Source organism: Netta rufina (assembly GCF_964035555.1).
Source record: "Netta rufina genome assembly, chromosome: 13".
In the NCBI taxonomy this organism is placed as follows: Eukaryota; Metazoa; Chordata; class Aves; order Anseriformes; family Anatidae; genus Netta; species Netta rufina.
In genome coordinates, this window is record NC_140136.1 from 10855577 (window position 1) to 10875328 (window position 19752).

At 43.6% G+C, this 19752-nt stretch overlaps 1 protein-coding gene across 1 annotated transcript in view; it reads left to right on the plus strand.

Annotated features, from left to right (window-relative positions):
* Positions 1–3123: 3123 nt before the first annotated feature.
* Positions 3124–19752, plus strand: part of SLC7A10 (solute carrier family 7 member 10) — a gene marked incomplete at its 5' end in the record, with an annotated part of 40222 nt that continues 23593 nt past the window's right edge. The window contains one exon of the mRNA XM_084294791.1: positions 3124–3223. Coding sequence (XP_084150917.1) covers positions 3124–3223 — 100 coding nt within the window. The remainder of the gene's footprint in view (positions 3224–19752) is intronic.

Below are 19752 nucleotides of genomic sequence, written 5' to 3' on the forward strand. Positions count from 1 at the left end.
GTTCTTTATATGGATTTAGGTAAAGAATTTATCTTCTTTCCAAAGACAGAGGAGAAAATGAAGTAGCATACAAGGATCCAAGGCTACACTCCTAAATTAAATTACCCAGATGGGTTTCCTGGCTGTATCCCCTTGCCTATAACCACTTTCCCACACACCATGTGCTCAGCCTCAAACAGCGCAGAGAGACTGCGCCGCTACTGCCCAACAGCCATCCTCAGCCTCCATCACCAGCACAGTTGCATCCAACCTTGTTTGCCTACCATGTTTGTTACCCCCACAACCAGGTAATTAGGCTAAGCTTCTTACAAGCTTATTGTCTGCAGTAGGAAGTACATTCTGGCAGACATCACAAATAAGCACCTACCAAAAAATCCTGTGCATATTGAGAAAAGGACTATCATATACCTTTATCTGTGCAGGTCTCTTCAAATGGATGTTCATAAGATCCTTCTTTGGGTGGGCAGCTGAGGGTTTAGGTCTTTCCCATAGGAGGCTCAGAGAGAGCAGCTGCCCTGGGAACCCACACTGCCCAGCAGCCAAAGGCCTCCTGGTCCTTCTGGGAAGAGGCCCACACAAAGGCAGGGGAGTTTGATGCCCTCAAACATGGAACTCCCAAAACAGGATCTGGTGCTGAACCTGCAAGGTATAGTCCGTGACTTCCTTGCCTTGCTGAGCCACTATCAGATGTGCCCGTTCATTAGCGTTTCTGTTGCAAAGTCTTCCTGGCATGGAGATGAGATTCCACCCTGTGGTTCTCCTGTGCCAGCACTGTTCTTTTAGCCTTGTTCAAAATGCACCCAATATGAAATCGAATGGGAAGAAAGAATGTTCTGAAGGTTCCTCTGCTTTTTTGAGTTTTAATGTTTTTGTTGATTTTTTTGTTGAGTTTTAATGTTTTGTTGCGTGCCTCCCCCAGTGCTTTTCTGTTAGGTTTTTCCAAACTTAATACCAGTAAAATACTTAAAAACATATGAATCAAATCACAGAGATGTGCCTCGTGTCTTTCAGCAAGGAGGAACAGTCATGGAACAAGATATTTATATCAATAAGCAGAGCATACACGTGTATGATTGTTTAATATTTTTATTTTCCTTGGCGGAGTCCCCTAAATTGGTCAGAATGTTAAAGGGTAAGGGTGAGAGGAGTCAAAAAAAAAAAAAAAGAAAAAAGAACTGCAGCTACTGCACAGTAGAGTTAGAGAAGATTATTAGAGTTAATTTAATTCTAGTATTTGTTTTCATCATCCCACAGCCAGCGCACACTGTTTCTTGCTAATCACCATAAGAGGGCTGACTGGGATTTTTATCTTCCGCACAAAACCACAAAGATTATGCACATATTTCAGAGCAAACCAACATTTCTACCACAGCAAAAGAAACTGTGTGTAGTGTTATCCTTCTAAGTGGTCATTCGCTTAACAGATTTTGTGGTTGATCTGTAAAGGTTAAATGGTCTTAAACTTCATCATCAGGCTCTTAGAACTCAGTAATGCAGTTAGTAACTGTTAACAACAGATTCATTCTTTATTTCTTGATTTTTGTACTTTGATGAAGTTCTATCCGATATTCTTTTTATCTTGAACAAAACAATAGACTGTCACAGATAAATTTGCACTGAGTTAATTATAATACCTATATAAGATTAGCATATAGAGACTTTCAGAGGTACTAGAAATAACTTCAGTTGCTGCCAGTGAAAAGCATAGCTCTGAAATGATCATTTAAACCACTTAGGAGAAATACGTAAAAGATCAGGTTGCTTTTGAGCATCTGAACTTTAATTTGTAGCCTTCACGTTTCCCTGTCTTTAAAATGAGAACAGTACTACCATTTATGTAGTTCAGAAAGAAAATCTTCCTGTAAAATGCTTCCTTACAAAAAGTACATAGTAATTCAATAAAAGAGCATTTTAGAAGTAGTTAGTGAGGCAATTCGTTTAGAAACAACAATTCTGTGGAGTGATAGATCAATTTACGAAACAAGTCTCAGTCTCCGAAAAATCAATAAATCTTTCTATAAGAGTGGCGGCATAAAGCAGCTTTATGAAGCAAAATCACTTACGATTATCAGCTTTGTGAGAACAGTCCACTGATTCCCTCAGATGACTCACCAGTTTCCAGGCCATACTTTTCATTCTAAAGTCAAACAAAATCAGACCGATGTCAGCATAGAAACTTGCCACTTTTCTTTGCCAAGGTCTTACAATCCCAGACCTTCCTCCTCCCATCGACACCAGTGCCCCATGACCAATTTCCATCTCTCTCTTGGCCACTCCACTGGCCCATGCCTACCTTCTTCCTACATCTCCTGGAGAGCACATTTTCTTGTGAGGAAATGTTTCTGCCTCTGCACTTTCAGAATAGGTCGCCCCCAGGGGGATACTCCCTTAGGTGCGGAGGGCCCACACGATGAACGCAGAACTGCTCTCAGAGTGGCATTTACCTTGGCTTATATGCAAGGAGCGGGAATTTCCCTCAGTAAACCCTGGGCAGTCACAGCTTGAACAGAAGAGCTCTCAACCTCGGGTTTAACTTTCTGACTTCATCTGAGAGCACAGAAAACGTGAGCCACTGTCACTCTGTGAAGCAGCTTGTTCAGGGAGTGATGTGAGTTACTAAGGGACATTATCTCACCTAAATTTACCTCAGCATTAATTGCTGTCCGAGGGCACGGCGGCAGCAGGTGAGCCCCCAGGACCGAGGCGGTATGGACAGCGGCACACACGGAGCCGCTGTACGGGGCTTTTTGTGCGCTTTTTCCCCTCAGCCCGGAGACCGGGAAGGCAAACAAAGGCAGAAACACTTCGCACCTCCTGCCGCCGCCTCAGTGATGTTACCGATGATGAGGCAGACAGTGCACCGACACGGGTTGTGCCCACAGCGCACCAGCGCGGGTCGGGGCGGCTTTTTCCTTCAAATCACCGCACTGTGTGACTGAAGGAAGGCGGCGGGACAGCGGCTGAGCCGGGGCTGCCCCCTCCCTCTCGCTGCCTGCCGCTAACGCCTCGCCCCGCACCAGCCCCAGCGCCCTGCCCTCAGCCCCCCTCAGCGTCCCCTCAGCGGGGGCGGCGCATGCGCGGCGCGGGGCCGAGCGGGGCAGCGCAGCGCGGCGCGGGGCAGCGATGGCGGGCGGGGAGCAGCGCGGGGAGCGGCCCGGCGGCCCGGCGCGGGTGGCGCTGCAGAAGGAGATCGGGCTGGGCAGCGCCTGTGCCATCATCATCGGTAAGGGCGGGACGGCTCGCCCCCCGGCTCGCCCCCCGGCACCGGTGGCTGCCGCCGAGCGGAGCGGGAGGGAAGGGGAGGCTGGGTTGGGGGTCTCGAGGCGCGAGGCTGCCGGGCGGCTCGCAGGTTCCCTGCCCGCTAAAGGTAGCGCGGGGAGGGTGTGCAGAGGGCTCGGGCACGGCGGCAGCCCCGGGCTCCCGAGCCAGCCCCTGTCCCCGCGTCTGGGGCAAAACCCTTTTTCCCTTCTGGGGTTTAATTATCCAAGCCCGGCGCGTCCCATGGCAAAGGCGGATTGCTTGGAAACCCTGGGAAAATGCCGCCTTTGAGCTAAACCTCTTCTTGCTCTGCGTGGAGTTAGTGCCGTTTCTTTTTCGCTAAATGTTCTGGCAAGTTTTCTTTATGCCAATAGTGTGGAGAGGTGCTGCGGATACAAAAATGTAAGAGGATGGTTTGGCGCTGTGAGATAAAGTTAGTTTGATGCGGTGAGCTGTAAGCTCTCCGCCAAGCGTCCCGTTGTAGCTGACGGCTGCAGTTCCTGCCAGCCACAGGTTGGATGTAGGGAATGAAAATCTTTGCTAATTAGTAAAAGGAAGGGAAAACATGAGGGGGTGTTTGGGAAATACTGTGAATATCAGAGTATAAACGTGATTAATAAGCTTGTGATTGCCAACTGTACACTAATTCTGCTAGTTTAAAATAAAGCATTCTATGACTTGCAATCGAAGGAACAAATCGGATTGATTTCTGAGCGCTCCCCAGCACAATGCTGCAAGGTGAAAGAGAAGGCACTGAGGTGTGAACATCAATACCACTGTGTTTGGGAGCACCCCAGTAACATCAGAGTCTCCCAATACTTCGTAGCCCATTACAACCCCAGGAAGTTTCACAGTCGCACCCGTGGAAATAAGAAGCGTCTCAAGGTACAGGTGCACCGCTTCATCCAGCTCAGGCTTTGCAGGCTTCCAGCTGCTAGAGCCAGCAGCAGCGCCCCAACTGCCCTACGCCACGGGACGCATCCTGGCTCAGGGAGCAGGGGCAGACCCAGCCTGTGCTAACGCCCCGCAAAGAAACTGTTCCTCTTCCATTGTCCTTCTGTATGTTCAATTTTAGGACAATTTTCTTACTACTTTTACAAGTGAGGTATTTGTCAATGTCATGAAAACTGCTATGCCATCTTAGTAGATTTACAAAACAAAATGTTATCCTCTCTTTATAGAGTTCTGAAAAACTTTTTCCTAAAAATACTGGTCTCGTAACGGAAAATATTCCCCCAAAAAATGGCAGAACAAAGTATATCAAGTTAGGAATACAAATATGCCTATTCTATAGCCATCTCATGGCCCCTGACTTCTCCCAGCAGCCTAGCTTTCTCACATCACTTAGGACTTTGTTACTTTAACATCTTTAAGATTTGTGTGCAGACAAGCCTACTCAGAGAAGAAGGCTGTTTCAAATTAAGGCAAAAAACACCTCTTAGGGGTGTCCTTATATAAACACAGGTACTAAATATAAAAACTTGTTGTTTTAATGCTAAAAAGAAACTGATACTTAATGACTGTAAAACTGAGCACTGTGTTTAGTTTAGTAACAAATCCTTCTGGCAATTCATCTCTGCTACAGAATTTTGGAAAGTGCCTGAGACTTGCTGTAGGAGCACCCAAACTGCTTCATCTTAAGTATGGTTACAGACAGTGAAAACAAATCTCTCATGCTATTAATAACCTCCTAACGTACTCAATTACACTGCAAATTAACCTTGCCAATACTCCGATGAAGTGGTGCAGCTTAAAAAGTAGTAGACAATAAAGCATGTTACTAAGTAATAACTTGTAGATACTATCTAATTGCATGAAAACCCAATTACTATTTATTTAGGAGACACACAAATCAATGTCATATTTAATTCAACGGTTATTTTATGCATGTTCTACGTAGCTGGTTATACATTATTTGTAGAGCTCTATGTGGGATTAAGATTATTGCATGCCTTTTCTATGAGCACAGGCACATGAGCTATACAGAGAAATTCTTATCCAGTGCCTTCAATAAGAGTTGTGCCAATGCAGATGAAAACAGGGTAAGAAGTTCCATGACTTGGCTCTGTGTGGCTCCTGCCACATTCCACTGTTCTTTAGAAAAGTACAAGAATTACAAACAGCAGCCTGATTAAGGTCTGATACCAGCCTGATACTTTCGGTCTGAGTTACAAAATTACCATTCTTACATTAGAAATGTACATGAAACTGTATGCACAAGTTGCATACATGAGATGTTTAACTGTTTAATAAGAGATGTATGACTGCTTGTTTTATACAGATTAAGTGGTTTTATACATACACATATATATGTATACCAGTTAAACTTCTCAAAGCATTTGTTTATTGGGCTTGTAAAGCTGCATGCAATTCGGCATAGGGTCACACTCACATTTTGGTGAAGTCTGTTGTATAAATCCATACATCCATATAGCATAAACCAGGCTATATAAGACCCACTAGAAGACCTTCAAATTGAGCCACAATGCAATATGCCAGCTAAAACTAAATACATCTCCTTATATTGCTGAGCATAGGTGGAATTTATCTGCATCAGCCGACTTTCAGTTGGTTGCTTGAACACGTTTGAAGTACTTATTCTGTTCACACCTAAGCTTGGCATAAGATCTCCTATAAACAGCTTCCCAATTCAAGCCCATCCCACAGTGATATTATCAGAACTGTTATCAGATGGCCTGTGAGCAATACGTTCAGCTATTGCTGTTTCTGGAAATAGCTTTCTGGAATTGGTCTGTCAACATCACCCAAAAACCAACACTCACTTTGTCCCACAGGTGATGTTAGCCAGCCACCTTATTGATGGTCTCAGCAGAATATATATGAGCCGAAAAGCCTCCTTACATCGCAGGTGCTTCCTCCTGTCAGGACTGTCATAACACATAATGGAAAATATTATCTGCATGATGCTAATGCATCAAGAAAACCACCAAATAAATGTCCTTGATTGCCACTACACCTGCCTGGCATTGTTCTCATTAACTAACAACGACGCATCCATCTACAGGATCTACAGGAAGTTTACATTTGCATAAATACCACTTCCAAGGACAGCGCTCTGAGACACCAAGAGCTATAATTGCACTGGATGTGATTTTTCCTCCTTGCCCTTCACAGAAAACTCTACTTACCAGCCTTCCTGCGTGCTTTCTGTCATGTTAACATGCCCTAAGTCCCACAGGCTTTTATACAGAAATCTACTACAGGATCCAGCAGGCTGCTCGCTTAACACTAAGCAAGGAGAACATGAAGAGCTAGGAATAGTTTTTATACTTATGTTTTTTAAAAAATACAAGAACTTAAGTGGTAATGGATAGGTATTAATGCCAGCTACTTGGTAATGTTTCATGTGCCATTGTTGCTTGAGGAAACTGCTTGTTGGTCATTGAATCAACCAGCGCTGGTCAGATCCACCTCTTTATCAAGTAGCCTAAGGAATAATTAGGAGATCATTCCTAGACAGGCCAGGTGGACTCTCCTGGAGCAGTATCCAAGTCACAGGACTGTAGCAGAAAGAAACATTATGAGAGAAAGATGACAAACACCCACATCTCGAGGTGATTTCTTTCTACTTCTGTGATCCTACCTGGAATCACAGAAAACAATGGTGTTGCAGCAAGGAGCTTCTCCCTCTCTGAGCCTGTGTGTGAGCAGTGCACTTCCATAGCTAGCTGAAGTTTCAGGACACGCTTTTGTTTGCTGGCTTGTGAGAGCAATACAGATTACCTCAGTGGTTCTGTCTCTCTCTCTCTCTCACACACACACACACAAAGATGTTTCTAAAAAGAAAGAGTCTTCCTTATCTCCGTTACACTTGTTGCTAACTTATATTTTGAGCATTCAGTTCCACGTGGTGCTTGCTGGCATAGCAGACAATGTATTTAAACCTACATGACTACTTTTTTTCAGGACAATAGGACAGACCTAGACTGCATAGAAATGTAATTCATTATCTTGTCCTCTTATAAATGCAAATTATGGTTAAATAAATAGAGTCAGCTTTTGTTCAAGATAAATGGTACATCTTCCCTGGTAATAAGAAACCACAAAGGTACTTTTGAAGTACTTGAGAAGGAATTTTTCCACACAGTCCAGAGTCATAGGCTGAGCTTCCTAACTACTGAAAATTCAACGTCCAGGTTCCATATGTAAAGAAAAGCTGATAGGTGTCCTCAGTTGGGTGATACCCAGTATCAAAAAAGGTGTATGCTACTGAGAAAGATCATATATTACATTTTGAGAGAAAGAAACCTAGAAAGGTCCATCCAGAGTGCTTGTACAAGTTACATTTATAGGATGATATATTTTAAGGGACCATAGTGCGTTCTCATGTTTTTCAAGGTGGTGCCAACATAGTTCTCCATCAGGATCCTTTGGAGTAAGCCTTCATGTGCATTTAGGGAGCTGAAAACATGCTGTTGTTTTTACTTGCAAGTAAATCCATGGCAAAGTGCAAATTCAGCTTGGTAAAATTCCAGGGAGGTCCTGATGCTTCTCAGGGCTAGCCGGCTACCTCGCAGGCTGATTTCACAGAGGGAAGCAAAAAAGAGCTCTAACTAGAAATTCCTGGCATAAACATAAGTTAATTAATTAATACAAACAACTTTATATTTTTCTTAACTGAGTCATGCCAGAAATGGGAAACTGTTTTGTTTGTCCACAGATGTGCCTTTCTGCCGCAGTCTGTATCCATGAGGACTCAGCACATGAAGTCCCCCATGTACAATACCGAGAGCAAGAACAGCAATAAAAAAAAAAAAAAAAAAAAGTTAATATCAGTATGAACAAATCCTTCCAAATCCCTCCATATGATCTTCAGAAACAGCATTAGTAGACAATGAAAACTTTTTCAAAGAATAAAAAATAAAACACACACAAGATTTGTACTTTAGGAAGTTGTCAGTACTTAAGCGAAACTTGCAACGTTTGTAACAGTTCTCCTTGCTAGTTAGTAATTGGCAGATGTTCATTGACTGGTGGTTCGGGTTTGAGTGTTTTTTTTTCCTTCTGTTTTTCTAAAAAATGGAAAATTCTGATTAGGCAGACCACAGCTGCTCTGATCAGAAGGCTGAATTGATGGACTTTGTTACGGACGTCAATACTGCAGATACCCTGCAACAGAAACTCTCCTTCCTTGACAGACAGAAAAACAAAGGTAGCATCTTTTAGTAGTGTCTTACTCCTGATCTGGCAGTACAGTGCCTGCTTTCAGTGGCGCCATAAATCTCCACTCGTGTTCCCTTTTCCTGTGCCTTGCAGCTCATTTCCTTCTAGTATAATGTAGCCTTTTCTGTTGAGAAAGTCTGTTCTGCTTTGGCAGGCTCACAACAAGCAGAAATGGTTTGGTGGAGGTTTAGCTTTTTTGTGTTTGGAGCTTTTTGTGTGCCAAACTTTTCCTTTCAAGACCCCGTTTTTTTGTTGGGCTGCAGGGGGAGTTTCTATTAGCTGCCACGCTTTTTTGTCATCTTGATTGCTGCATGACAAAATGAGAAGGCATTTGTCAGTACCAAAGTGCCCCAAATATAAAATATCCTAACAGTGTTGTTTTTTCTTCTGGTCCTGAAAAACCCAGAAGTCTTCCAAAGACTTCTTTAGCAGATATTCTATGGTGAAGAACCAGCAATCCAGCATGGACTGAGCATCTCGGCATCCTAATTCCATTTTAAATGCCTGTGTCCCTCTCTGTATAGTGAGAAAGCATAGAGAATACGAAAGCCCTGTTCTCCTGCAGAAGAAAGCCATATATAATGGTAAATACATTTTCTTCGCATGCCAGCCTCAAAAAAAAACTCCTTATGCAGTAGTAGTTTATTCTCCTGTCGTGTTCTTCTGGCACTGGCCTCTGGTCGTTGGGGCTGAAAAGCAAGATTAGAGGAATGGTTCTCTACAAATTGTTCCCATCTTCAGGAACTCATACGTTCTATTTTTCTGATTTCGGGGTAATGAATGGCCCACTCTCGTGTTACCATGAGCTGATTGAATTCTTGCTCCTGGACATGCTTCCTCATTCCTTTCAGACAACAGGGACAAATTCCACTGGATTTCAGAGAAAGAAAGGTGGAGAGGCATTTACTGGTGATGTTTAAGTCTGAGGAATGGCTGTATCATTGAGTAATGGAATAACCCCAACAGCTGAATTGCTCCAATTCATTTCCAGCTTTCTTTAGAATAGTACTAAACCTTATGAAGAAATAAACCATTTCGGCATTTGGCAAGTTGATTTTTTTTTACTTGATCCTTAAATACTGTTGTAACTGCACATCAAATATAGGACTTCAAGATCAATAATGTAAAACATAGCATTAGAAATCAGGAAGACTTCAGAAAGGTTACTTCTGACTCCAAGAAATAGGTCAGTGATCTGGATGAGCGGCAGTTTTTCTTCTGTGAAGAACAATAGTTCTTTCATCAGTTTCATGAAGCCACATAATCTAGATCAGGCCAAACATCTTAATATAATAAACCAAAAAATATATATTTAAACAATAAAAAGACCTTATTTAGAGTCACAAAAGCCAGGAAAAATCAACTTAAGAAAGAATCTCATTCTTTGATCAAATACACTAGGTCAGAGAACTAAAATCTACAATGTTATATGATCTATGTCACTTCATGTCATGAGGCTGCCTGTTACATTCACCTGTGACACCAGACAAGTCACAGATGCATTAATAATGCTACATTAAATCTGGACCAGATAATCACACAGGGATGGGCAATACAGCTAGAAAAAGTTGCTTTTCTTTTCTAGATCTCTTTAGTCCCTACAGAGAAGCATTCAGACTGTGGACAACAGAAGTTGAGCTCACATATGGAAGTGCCTTCTCTACAAATTAAGCAGTTTTCCAGGAAACTCCTTGCAGTTGAATATTTGTGCATAACATAATAAGCTAATGGTTCGGCAAAGAAAAGCATCAATAGTTTTCTAGTGTTTTGTAGTTCCTGAGCATTTTCCATCTTTTTGCTGTTACATTGTGCAATTACTGTGAGACAGTGAGAACCAACTATTAGCACACATCATATAAGATGGGTATTTCGTAGTCCCATATACTGCTGTGAGATCATTCACTCCTGCTCACACCCTGTGAGGAAGGTTTATGAATTCAGAGGAGCATTCCTTTCCTCCCTGCCAACCCGTGCCTTGGAAAGGATCAGTATGTGCATCTCCATAAAGTTAAAGATAATGATTTTCAAGGAATACAAGGACTTACGGCTTAAAACTGTATGCTTTCATACCACAAAAAAAATCATCCTTTAGTACAAAACACTCCTGGGATCAGTTTTTGTTAGGGAATAGCAAGGAATGGACTAGAAGGATGAAAACAAGAGGCTGAGTTCCTTCTCTGAATTACTTTCAGAATTCTTTAACAGTTCTCCCGAGAGCTTAATACAACGGGGCTTGCTTGCTTGTTTTCAGGGAGGTCATCTCAAACTATATTTCATTTTCATTTCCTTCTGACTTATTTCTTCTGCTCAGATTTTGTCCTGTTTTTATAGCAGACCTGTCTCCTGGGTAGCTGGAAACCTGGGGGTTCGAACCTTGTTTCATCACTAATTTTAAACAACATAGACAGTTCTGATGTCCTTGAATGGCAGACCAAACCATTTCAGAAACACCGTCCTAGGACTTCATAAATGCAAACTGACAAAATGAACGAGAAATCTTGGAAATAAACAGTGCTACTGATAGCAGATTAACTCTTCTAAATGGTGAGGGGGTGCAGACTGGTTTGGTTTGGCTTTCCAAAGAAGTAGTGCTGAGCTTGAACTCTGGTAAATGCTTATAAGTTTCATTGTTTCCGATTTTCTTAATTTCAGTCTGAAAACTTGAAAAGCCATGCACTTTGGAAACATAAATAATCAGCTCATTTTATTAAGCATCTTGAAAATAGTAATAACATGAGTTAGCATAAACCAGCAAAGTACCCAAGCTTGTTACTTCCAAACACTGTGCTTAGACTCAGCTAAATTAAAAAATAGCTGAATTGATATTTTAAGAAAAGGGAAAGAAATATTTGTTTCTGGGTGGTGTCTTCACATGCCTAGCCTTCAGCTTTGAAGAGATTTCTATTTTTATCACAGAATTAAAATACTTGGAATTAAAAATAAGCCGACAAACTTTTTTTGTACTACTGCTAGTAGATCTTGTTGCATTAAAGCAATTTCTTACAGTAAACTCTGCCAGAGACCAGTAGGATATGTCTGTGTGTTTGTTCACTGTGGACACAGCTAGTTACCAAGCAACACATTAAGATTTAAGCAGACTATTACAAAAGGTACCGAAATCCTGTACATATTTTGAGTACATACAGAAGGAATGCCTCCCCTTAGCGCTCGGGCTCCCAACAGAAGATTAAAGACCTTTTTCTTAACTGGTCCCAAGCCATTGTGCAGTAGTTGTGCCCACCCCGGGAAACATACTTGAATACCATTTTTTGCTTTTAAATTCCACATGAGTTTGTTGACTTTAATGAAACTTAAGGATATCTTTGTATTTGCTAGAACAGAGACAAAGCCATTTAGAGATGTAATGACACTGTGCTAATACAGGTAACGTTAACTACAGCAGAATTTTGCTAGCACAGATTTACAACCAGAATGTAAACTTGAGTGCCTGACTGATTTCTGATCACAGAGCTGTGAAACCTACAAGAGCAGCAAACTTTGTGCATGTCCCGTTTATATCTGCATCCAAAATACAGTTTGTGTAAGAGCACAAGCAATGGCAGTAGAGCTTAAAGGAGATTTCTATTCAACCTCTTCCTCTAACCTGACATATACCACAACAGTTTTTGGGTAGCTTGTTGCTATTCCTTTCATATTTTCTTGTTTTAAATATGCACTGCCAGCTGTCACCCCGAGTCCCTTTGCTGCTACAGAGTCCTGGGGTAAGCACGACTCACTTGCAGGTTCTGGCAGCCACAGCTGAGAGTTGAAAGGGCCCCAATGCATGTAAAGACATTTTGAATTCACAAAATTCACTTTGCTGAATGTACGTGCATTAAAGGAGGAATGTTTTTTGCAGCAAAAAGCTGCAGAATGATCCCAGGCGAGGTGAGCAGGGAGGTGCCACAGCGAGGTGGGGGTCAGGCAGCCAGTGCCAGCTTCCAGGCTGGTCTCTTCCGCTGGCACCATCTCACAAAGAAGTTCCCTCTGTGCCCTTGGACGAGTGTACTGTGCAACTCCTGAAATTGCATACCATTGCATCTTTCTAATTAGGCAACTGGGCAAATGATGATACCTCCATGAAGACTGACAACTTTCAGGAACAGACAGGAAGAGGCTTTCCTGCTGGGCAGCAATTGCTGATAAATTTTCCAGACTGTTCAATAAATCTGTTCACCATGCTCATACACAATGAGCCAGACAAATAGAGATTTAAAAATATATACATTTTTTCCATGACACAAGTTATGCTCGGTGCAAGGGTCCCTGCCACTGGACTGAGCAGGACTGAAGAGCCTGGGCTGGCAAAAAGCTGTATTCGTCATATTGTCCTCGTCTGACCCACAGCATTCCCCAACACAGCTGAACTCTTTGGCTGGTATTAAAGCTAGGCTGGTGAGCTGCAGAGCAGCGTTTTGTAATTGCTTTTCTTCTTGATAAATACTGAAGATTATTGCAGGTGCAGAGGGCACGGGAGAGCTGTCCCAGAGGCACAACTGTCTCTAGTAAGATTTCTCAGCCAAGGAACAAACATTAAACCAGTTGCATGGTCTGGCATCTGCCTCTTGAGCCACAACTGGGATGTCTTGTTCTACTATCAGTTGCTTTTCAGAAAATCAGGAGTTTTCTGCTGGTGATCAGGCAAATGGTGTGCTAGAGAAGACCCCCACCCTACCCCCAGCATGCCTGCAGGGCAGGGCGTTAGGACCTACATCAGATTTAACAACACCTCTGTGCTGCTTTCAGGTAAACTTCCAGGTCTGGATACTGAGGCCCAAAAAGCAGAGAAAACAGACATAAGACAGTCAGATAACAAGGGCTAATACAGCACAAAGCTGCACTATTTATAGTGTGCAGTGCTGCACTTTCTTTCCAGGGCAACCCAGGCATTTTAGAAACAAGAGGGGTTTCCTTTCCATCCCTCTCAGAGCACCACAGTAGGTTTGGGGTTCAGTTTCTCTTTGGAAATTAGAGGACAGTGCAAAGCCTTCTCTTAACACCACATTAGTGTTCTGCTTCAAGCGTCCTTTATATACTAAATGCCCACAGGCAAGGGGCCCCCTTGTCTCATCTGGCAGCACTGCCCTACTGTGAATGCTGCTCTAGGTGCCCAGGACAAGAGCAGAAAGGGAAGGTGGAATGTGAAGCTCCAAGGTGGCTGGTTGTAATCCCTGCATGGCCCCAGCCCTGCCACCACACACGCTGCATGGCAGTGTGCTGGAGCTCACACTGTGTTACTCCTGTGACAAACTCCCCAGGAAAATGCCTCCTACTCCCTAGCAGAAGGCTTTTCCCAGTATTTCTGCCTTATCTGCGGTATTCATTGCAGCACATAGAGGGGGCAAGGCAGGCTGAGGTTTGCTCACCAGGGTAATGAAATGCAGCCCACATATCCCCACACTGGCAAGAGAAGAGGAGAACAAGTCAGAAGTTAAGGAAGTAGAGAAATCAGACCAAGTACAAGAGTCAGAACAGAGGAGCAGAAAATAAAGCAGTGGACTGTGAGCTTGAAAAGAGCAGACAGAGCCTGCAGCCGGTGAAAGGATTAGCAGAATAAAAGGAGTTCTCAATTCAAAACAACAAAAATCCTATCATACAGGCTTTAACTTCTCCTTTGATATAAACACATTGCAGCAGCACTACTCAAATAAAATGGAACAGAACCAAGCACTAGCAGCACGCCCGTCTTCTTTGTTACTTACATGAGGCCGCCTCCCGGCCTCCCCTCACCACGTAAGGACCAAGGACCATAAGGACCGTAGTGCAGGTCTGCCCTCCGCACAGGTCAGTGCAGGAAGGCGCCGTGTGGGTGGGCACAACCAGCTCTCCTTCCCAGTGCTAAACAAGGCTCTGCAGTTTTGAACAATTTGTAATTTTGAGCAATTTGTAAATTAATTGGTCATATCCAGTGTGTGCCCACGTACATACTCAGGACAGTTCCCAAATGATGCTTGTCAGTTACAGAACTGGATCAGGGTGTTTGCAGGGCTGTTTTTGGTTGAGGTAGCATTTGCATTTGCCTGTAAGTACTATACTGATCATAGCCCACATCACATCTTTTGCAGCGAGGTCATTTACAGTCCTGGTGCACCCTTCCTGCAAGTACAGTCAGTACCTGTCAGTGTCGCCTCCTTTGAATGTTATTCAAGTGACAGATTATTTTGTGAAGACTGTTAGCAAAATGGCTTTAAAAGCTTGAAGTTTTTCTTGTTTAACCCTCTTCTGTATAAGAAAAGAAATTGTCACATTATGACTAATTTTACAAGAAGATAAAAGTGCATCCTTTTTCAGAAAGGGATAATTTTAAACTGCCACATTTTCTGTTTTTAAACTATTGGGCAGAGGTTGGACTATTAATGGTTTGAGCGTGGTCAGCCTTGTACAGCAAGCAGCAGCATGCAGGTAAACAGCAAAATCTGCAGCCCCAAAAATGCACCTTGCAGGTTTCACAAACACTCCTTGTCTTTGAGGCTACTAGTGGAGAGTAATTCCAAACTAATCATCTTTATCAAACAATCTGCACAATTTAAGCTAGAGCCGAATGTGCAGCTTGTATCTTTTGAAGAACTTTTCCAGTGGCCCCAGAGCAGCAAGAGGCCTGGGATGCTCCACACTGTGGGTTGTGCCTCCTCCACAAGGCTGAGGGGCTGAGAGCTCCCCGCACCACCAGGCTGCAAAAGCACTCAGCTCAGCGAGAGCTTTTAAAGGCTGAGGATAGAGGTTTTCACAAGTTTGCTCTGACTGCTCCCCTCTAGACCGTGAATTGCAACGCGGCTGCCTACCGCCCACCAAAATCAGCCCCGCGCAGCGCAGGCAGCACCCGAGAAGAGCTCCTTGTGCTCCTCGCTTCCCTCTCGACCCAAGCAGGCGGCCTCGCATCCACCTAAACCCGCGGCGAGCGGAGGGGGGCTGCTCTCGGGGAAGGCTCCGCGCCGCCGCCTTGCGGACGGGGCGAACCCCGGGTAAGCCCGCGGGCAGCCGCAGCGCCCGGCCCGAGATCGCCCGGCCCGGGGCTGCCGGGGCACGGCCGGGCCGCTCCGGCCGCCAGGGGGCACGGGAGGGCCGGCAGCGGGGCTGGCAGCGGGGCTGGGAGCGAGCCCGGGCGGCGGCGCCCTCAGGGCCCGGCTGCTGCTCCAGGAGAGCCTCGAGTCCCGCAGAGCGGAGCCGTATTTTGGTTACTTGGGAGGCGAACAGCTCCCTTACCAGCCCGCGATAGGCTGAGGGGAACGCTTTTGCCGGTGTTTTTGAGCAGCCTGGTTTTAAGGAGCTTTAAAGTTGGGCGTAGGGTAAGCAGATTACGAGTTGGTAACCCAGCCAAATCCACCTGGAATGCTGGAATCAGCTTGTGATCGCTGGTCCTGTTCTTACTTGCTAGGAATTTGAACCAGTCAGGTTTTAAGATCATTTAATTTTGTTAAATACACCGTAGACATTAAATTACCACTGTTATTTTATAGCCATTTTTCATTTTTTTCCAAGTGTATTAGCAGAGGAGCCATAACTCATTTTCCACTGGTACAACAGTTATATCTTTTTCCTCACATATGAAATTAAACAGTTATTAGTTTCATGCCAAGCTCTATAGATTCTTTTATTCTTCAACCATTCTTCATTAAGAGTTTTCCGAATGCTATTTAAAAGCAAAGAAGTTCAAGGCTGTTCCATGAAATCTGTAAAACACTGCCACATCGCCTAACTTCATGCTTGACAAGAGGTCAAGAAAAGGCATGCTGTGCTGTGTTTAATTCAGCAGCATCCCTATACTTAGTAAATTCTTGAGCCTGGATGCTCTGTTGATTCAGAACTTCACCCACCCTTTGTATTTCAGAAGCGGGGGCATTTATGTATTAAAGGCTGCACTGCTGCCAACGTGCTGGAGAGGAGCAGGGCAGAAGCCAAGCAGCCCCCTGTGCACATCCGTAGCACATCCATACCATTACATGGCCTGAGGCCAGCCTCAGTGACCCATCTACCTTGTGCCCAGGGCAGAGTGGCACGGGTATTCCCTGGAACCACAGGAGCCCACAGGACTGCCCGTACCGTGACAACATTTCTGGTTAGCACCACAACTGTGAGCTACGCGTGTCACTTCTTGGCTGGTTGTGTAGGTGTGTCATGTCCTGAGCTCACAGACAGCAATGATGATCCAAACCAGTCACTAATGTCCTCAATTATGAGTGCTTAACTCCTCAGAGCCAATTAGTAGCTAACAATTATCTGGACTGGAGGCTGCTTAGTGTAGTGGTTTTCTGCGAAATAAATAAATAACCCACAGTGAGTTACACCATCACCATTACTGATGCAATCCACGTCATATTTAGATTCAATGTAAATTTGTAAAGCACAATTCCTCTCATCTAAGCCTTTTTTTTCTTTTAAACAGTAATCTCAAATCTTTACAATATTCCTTATTCAGGTAAAACAGGTTTATTAACTCAAAGGAGAAGGCAAAGCTTCAGCACTTGTTCCTAAGAGCTCTCTCAAGCAATGGCAGACGGTCGTCCTGTTGGACTGAGCAATGTCTGCTTCGACCCAGGAGTCCTGAAAGGATGGGCAGGGTTTCAATTATTCTTCTATTCACAGCTGTCAATGAACACTGTCTTAGTCTACCATCAAGGATATAGTATATCAATATATCTAAAGAAAGCTGTAACTGAAACCAGATTGGTTTCAAACATTTTATTTAAAGTCTTTAAAATGTCATTTTCCATGACTCCATATAAAAAAAAGAAGAAACTGATAATTAATGGCTTACATTCCCTACCTCAGCACTGGGAAAGGATGCTGGGTTTGCCCTTCATAGGCGAGACATCCAGACCATCTGTTACAACTATGGCCATGGAGCACCCAATCTACAGTTGGGGAATATAATCCTTAATGATGTTGACTGCAGCGTTTGAGAAGAAATTGCCTCTTCCTAATTCCTGCTCTGATTCAATACCCGTGGGACATGCCTGCACAACAACACCGAGGGAAGCAGGATGCCCAGCTGATGCCAGTTTCCGTCTGTCAGTGCTACCTGCTAGAGGCTGCGTTCGAACGCTGCATCCTCGCCACTTCTTCACCTGCACCACGCTGCTGAGCGCTGCACTACCCGCGCTGAGCTTGGATTATGCTCTCCTGACAACAATAAGCAGCACTCAGTGAAAGCCAGAGTCTGGCACGATTTATGCTTGTGAACCATACACGATTTTTCAGAAATGCTGCCTGCTGCAATCTTTCACTGAAAAACTAGTCACATAGTGATTTACCTGACTGCAGCAAAAAAGCGCAGATTTTTTTCCCCCTTTTTTTTTGGATAATATTTCACTTTTTAGAGGAAAGAACTGCTTATACAAATTTCTAGTTGACTTTACAGACCCATTCAGAATTTCAGATATATAATATAGATCCATAATGAAAAGCACAAGCAGTAAAAATGCACGAGTGATATTTTCTTTGGTAACCACACAGGAAATTGCTTAGTTTTATCAGAAATATGGTCTCTAAATACAATCAGTAAGCTCTTTCCTAAAGAACTGCTGAATACTTTCAACAGGCTGCAAGATCCATTATTTTTACAGCCTGCATGGATTGTGTGCTGCAGATAAATAAAAGATGCCCTAAGGACTTTGCACTCTAAGTAACTGCACAAAGTATCCCAGATCCCTTTATTTCTCACAAGGGCTGTCACATTTAGGGTTTTATTTCAACATGAAGTTCCTGAAGTGTTTTAATGAGAATTCAGCTTTTGTCTAAAAGTTGAGTTTCAGCCCCCATAGTTACATGGGAAAACATCAAAACCCGATCACAAATTGACTCTCGTAGTTCAAAAGCCAGAGGCACAAAAAAAAAAAAAAAGAAAAAACTTGGATTTTCCAGTAGAGTCCCTTGCCTTAATGTCTAACCAGCACCATGGTTCTGGAGCACTGCACATCTGGCACTTTCATTCCTTGTGTGGCACTGCAGCAGCAGCACATAACACATTGCCCAGAAGTCAGTGTTAAACACAGGAAAGATCCCCTCCATGCACTTGGACTAATACTACCTAAAATCACAGACCACCCCTGAAACCATTAACACACCAGTTCAAAACCCAGTTTTAAAGGCAAAGGGGATTGCCTTTCCTAGACTACTAGCAATATCTACCAAGGAGTGATTCCCTTTAGCTGTTTGAAGACCCACAGCATTATCCCATCCCAATGAGCCCCCAAAATGCCAAGCCACAACGTGCACAGCTCACGGCCATGCTACAACAGTTGTTTTGTTTTCAGCAGTACTCCACTGGGCTTGGTGTCACCAGCAGGCCCCCTCGGTCACCGTGACTCTGCCCGCCTGGGCTGTGAATGCCCCTCACAAAGGACAGTCAGAGTTCTGCCATCTCAGACAGAACTCCCCAGCAGCCGCTTACAGCACTGCATTCAAAGTGCAGCTGGGAAAAGACTTTCTCAATATTAAAAAGAAAAAAAAAAATCCTATATTATAGGGCTTATTTTTCCCCTCTATCTGCATCCTATTACATCACTATAGCCAGCTGCAGCAGTATGCATTCTTTCCCATATACAGCATGTCATTTTGTCATCTCTCATATCTAGGTTGTTGCCTTTTTTTTTTCCTTTCACAATAATTCTTGAAGTGATGTTATTCCATAAGAACCGCAGCTTTTGTTTAAGAAGTATGTCCCTAACCCTCATGGGTGTTTTAGAAAATTTCCTTAATCTGAACCATGAAGCCTTAAAAAAAAAATACAAAACCCAGAAGGCAAGTAAAATAGCCTGAAATAAAACTTCTTTAAGATCTTATGATTCAATCCAGTATCACGATGTTTTGTGTTGTGTTGTTTGTTTTTTTTTTAAACAATACTGAGAGTGGTTTCCATATCCTAGAAAAATAGGAAAGAAAAAAAAAAGAAAAGAAAAGTGGGAAGAAATGGCTGTGTTTCTTTACCTCTCCAGTCAAGTTAACGCATCTCAGCAGTGCTGCGCGGGCGAGTGAAAACAGCCCCAGGGCTGAGGGGATGCATGCGGATCAGCAGCACTGCAGCAGATCACCCAAGGTCTCACTGACTTTGGCAGTGCTGCAGGGGTCATTTTTTCACACAAGTGAGCAGCTCCCGGCCAATTTTATGGGCCAATTTCTCTAAGTTAAGAACAGAAAGGCTTTTCTTTAATGTCAAACAGGCGTAGCTGTGAGGTCTACCTTTCTTCTCTCCCCTATCACAGAACATTGTCGTTATGAATAAACAAAAAGTAAATTAATGGAATTTGTCAAGTTCAGAGCTCACAAAATCTCCTTTACAAATTCGCAACTGACTCCAGAAAGAGGATTTTG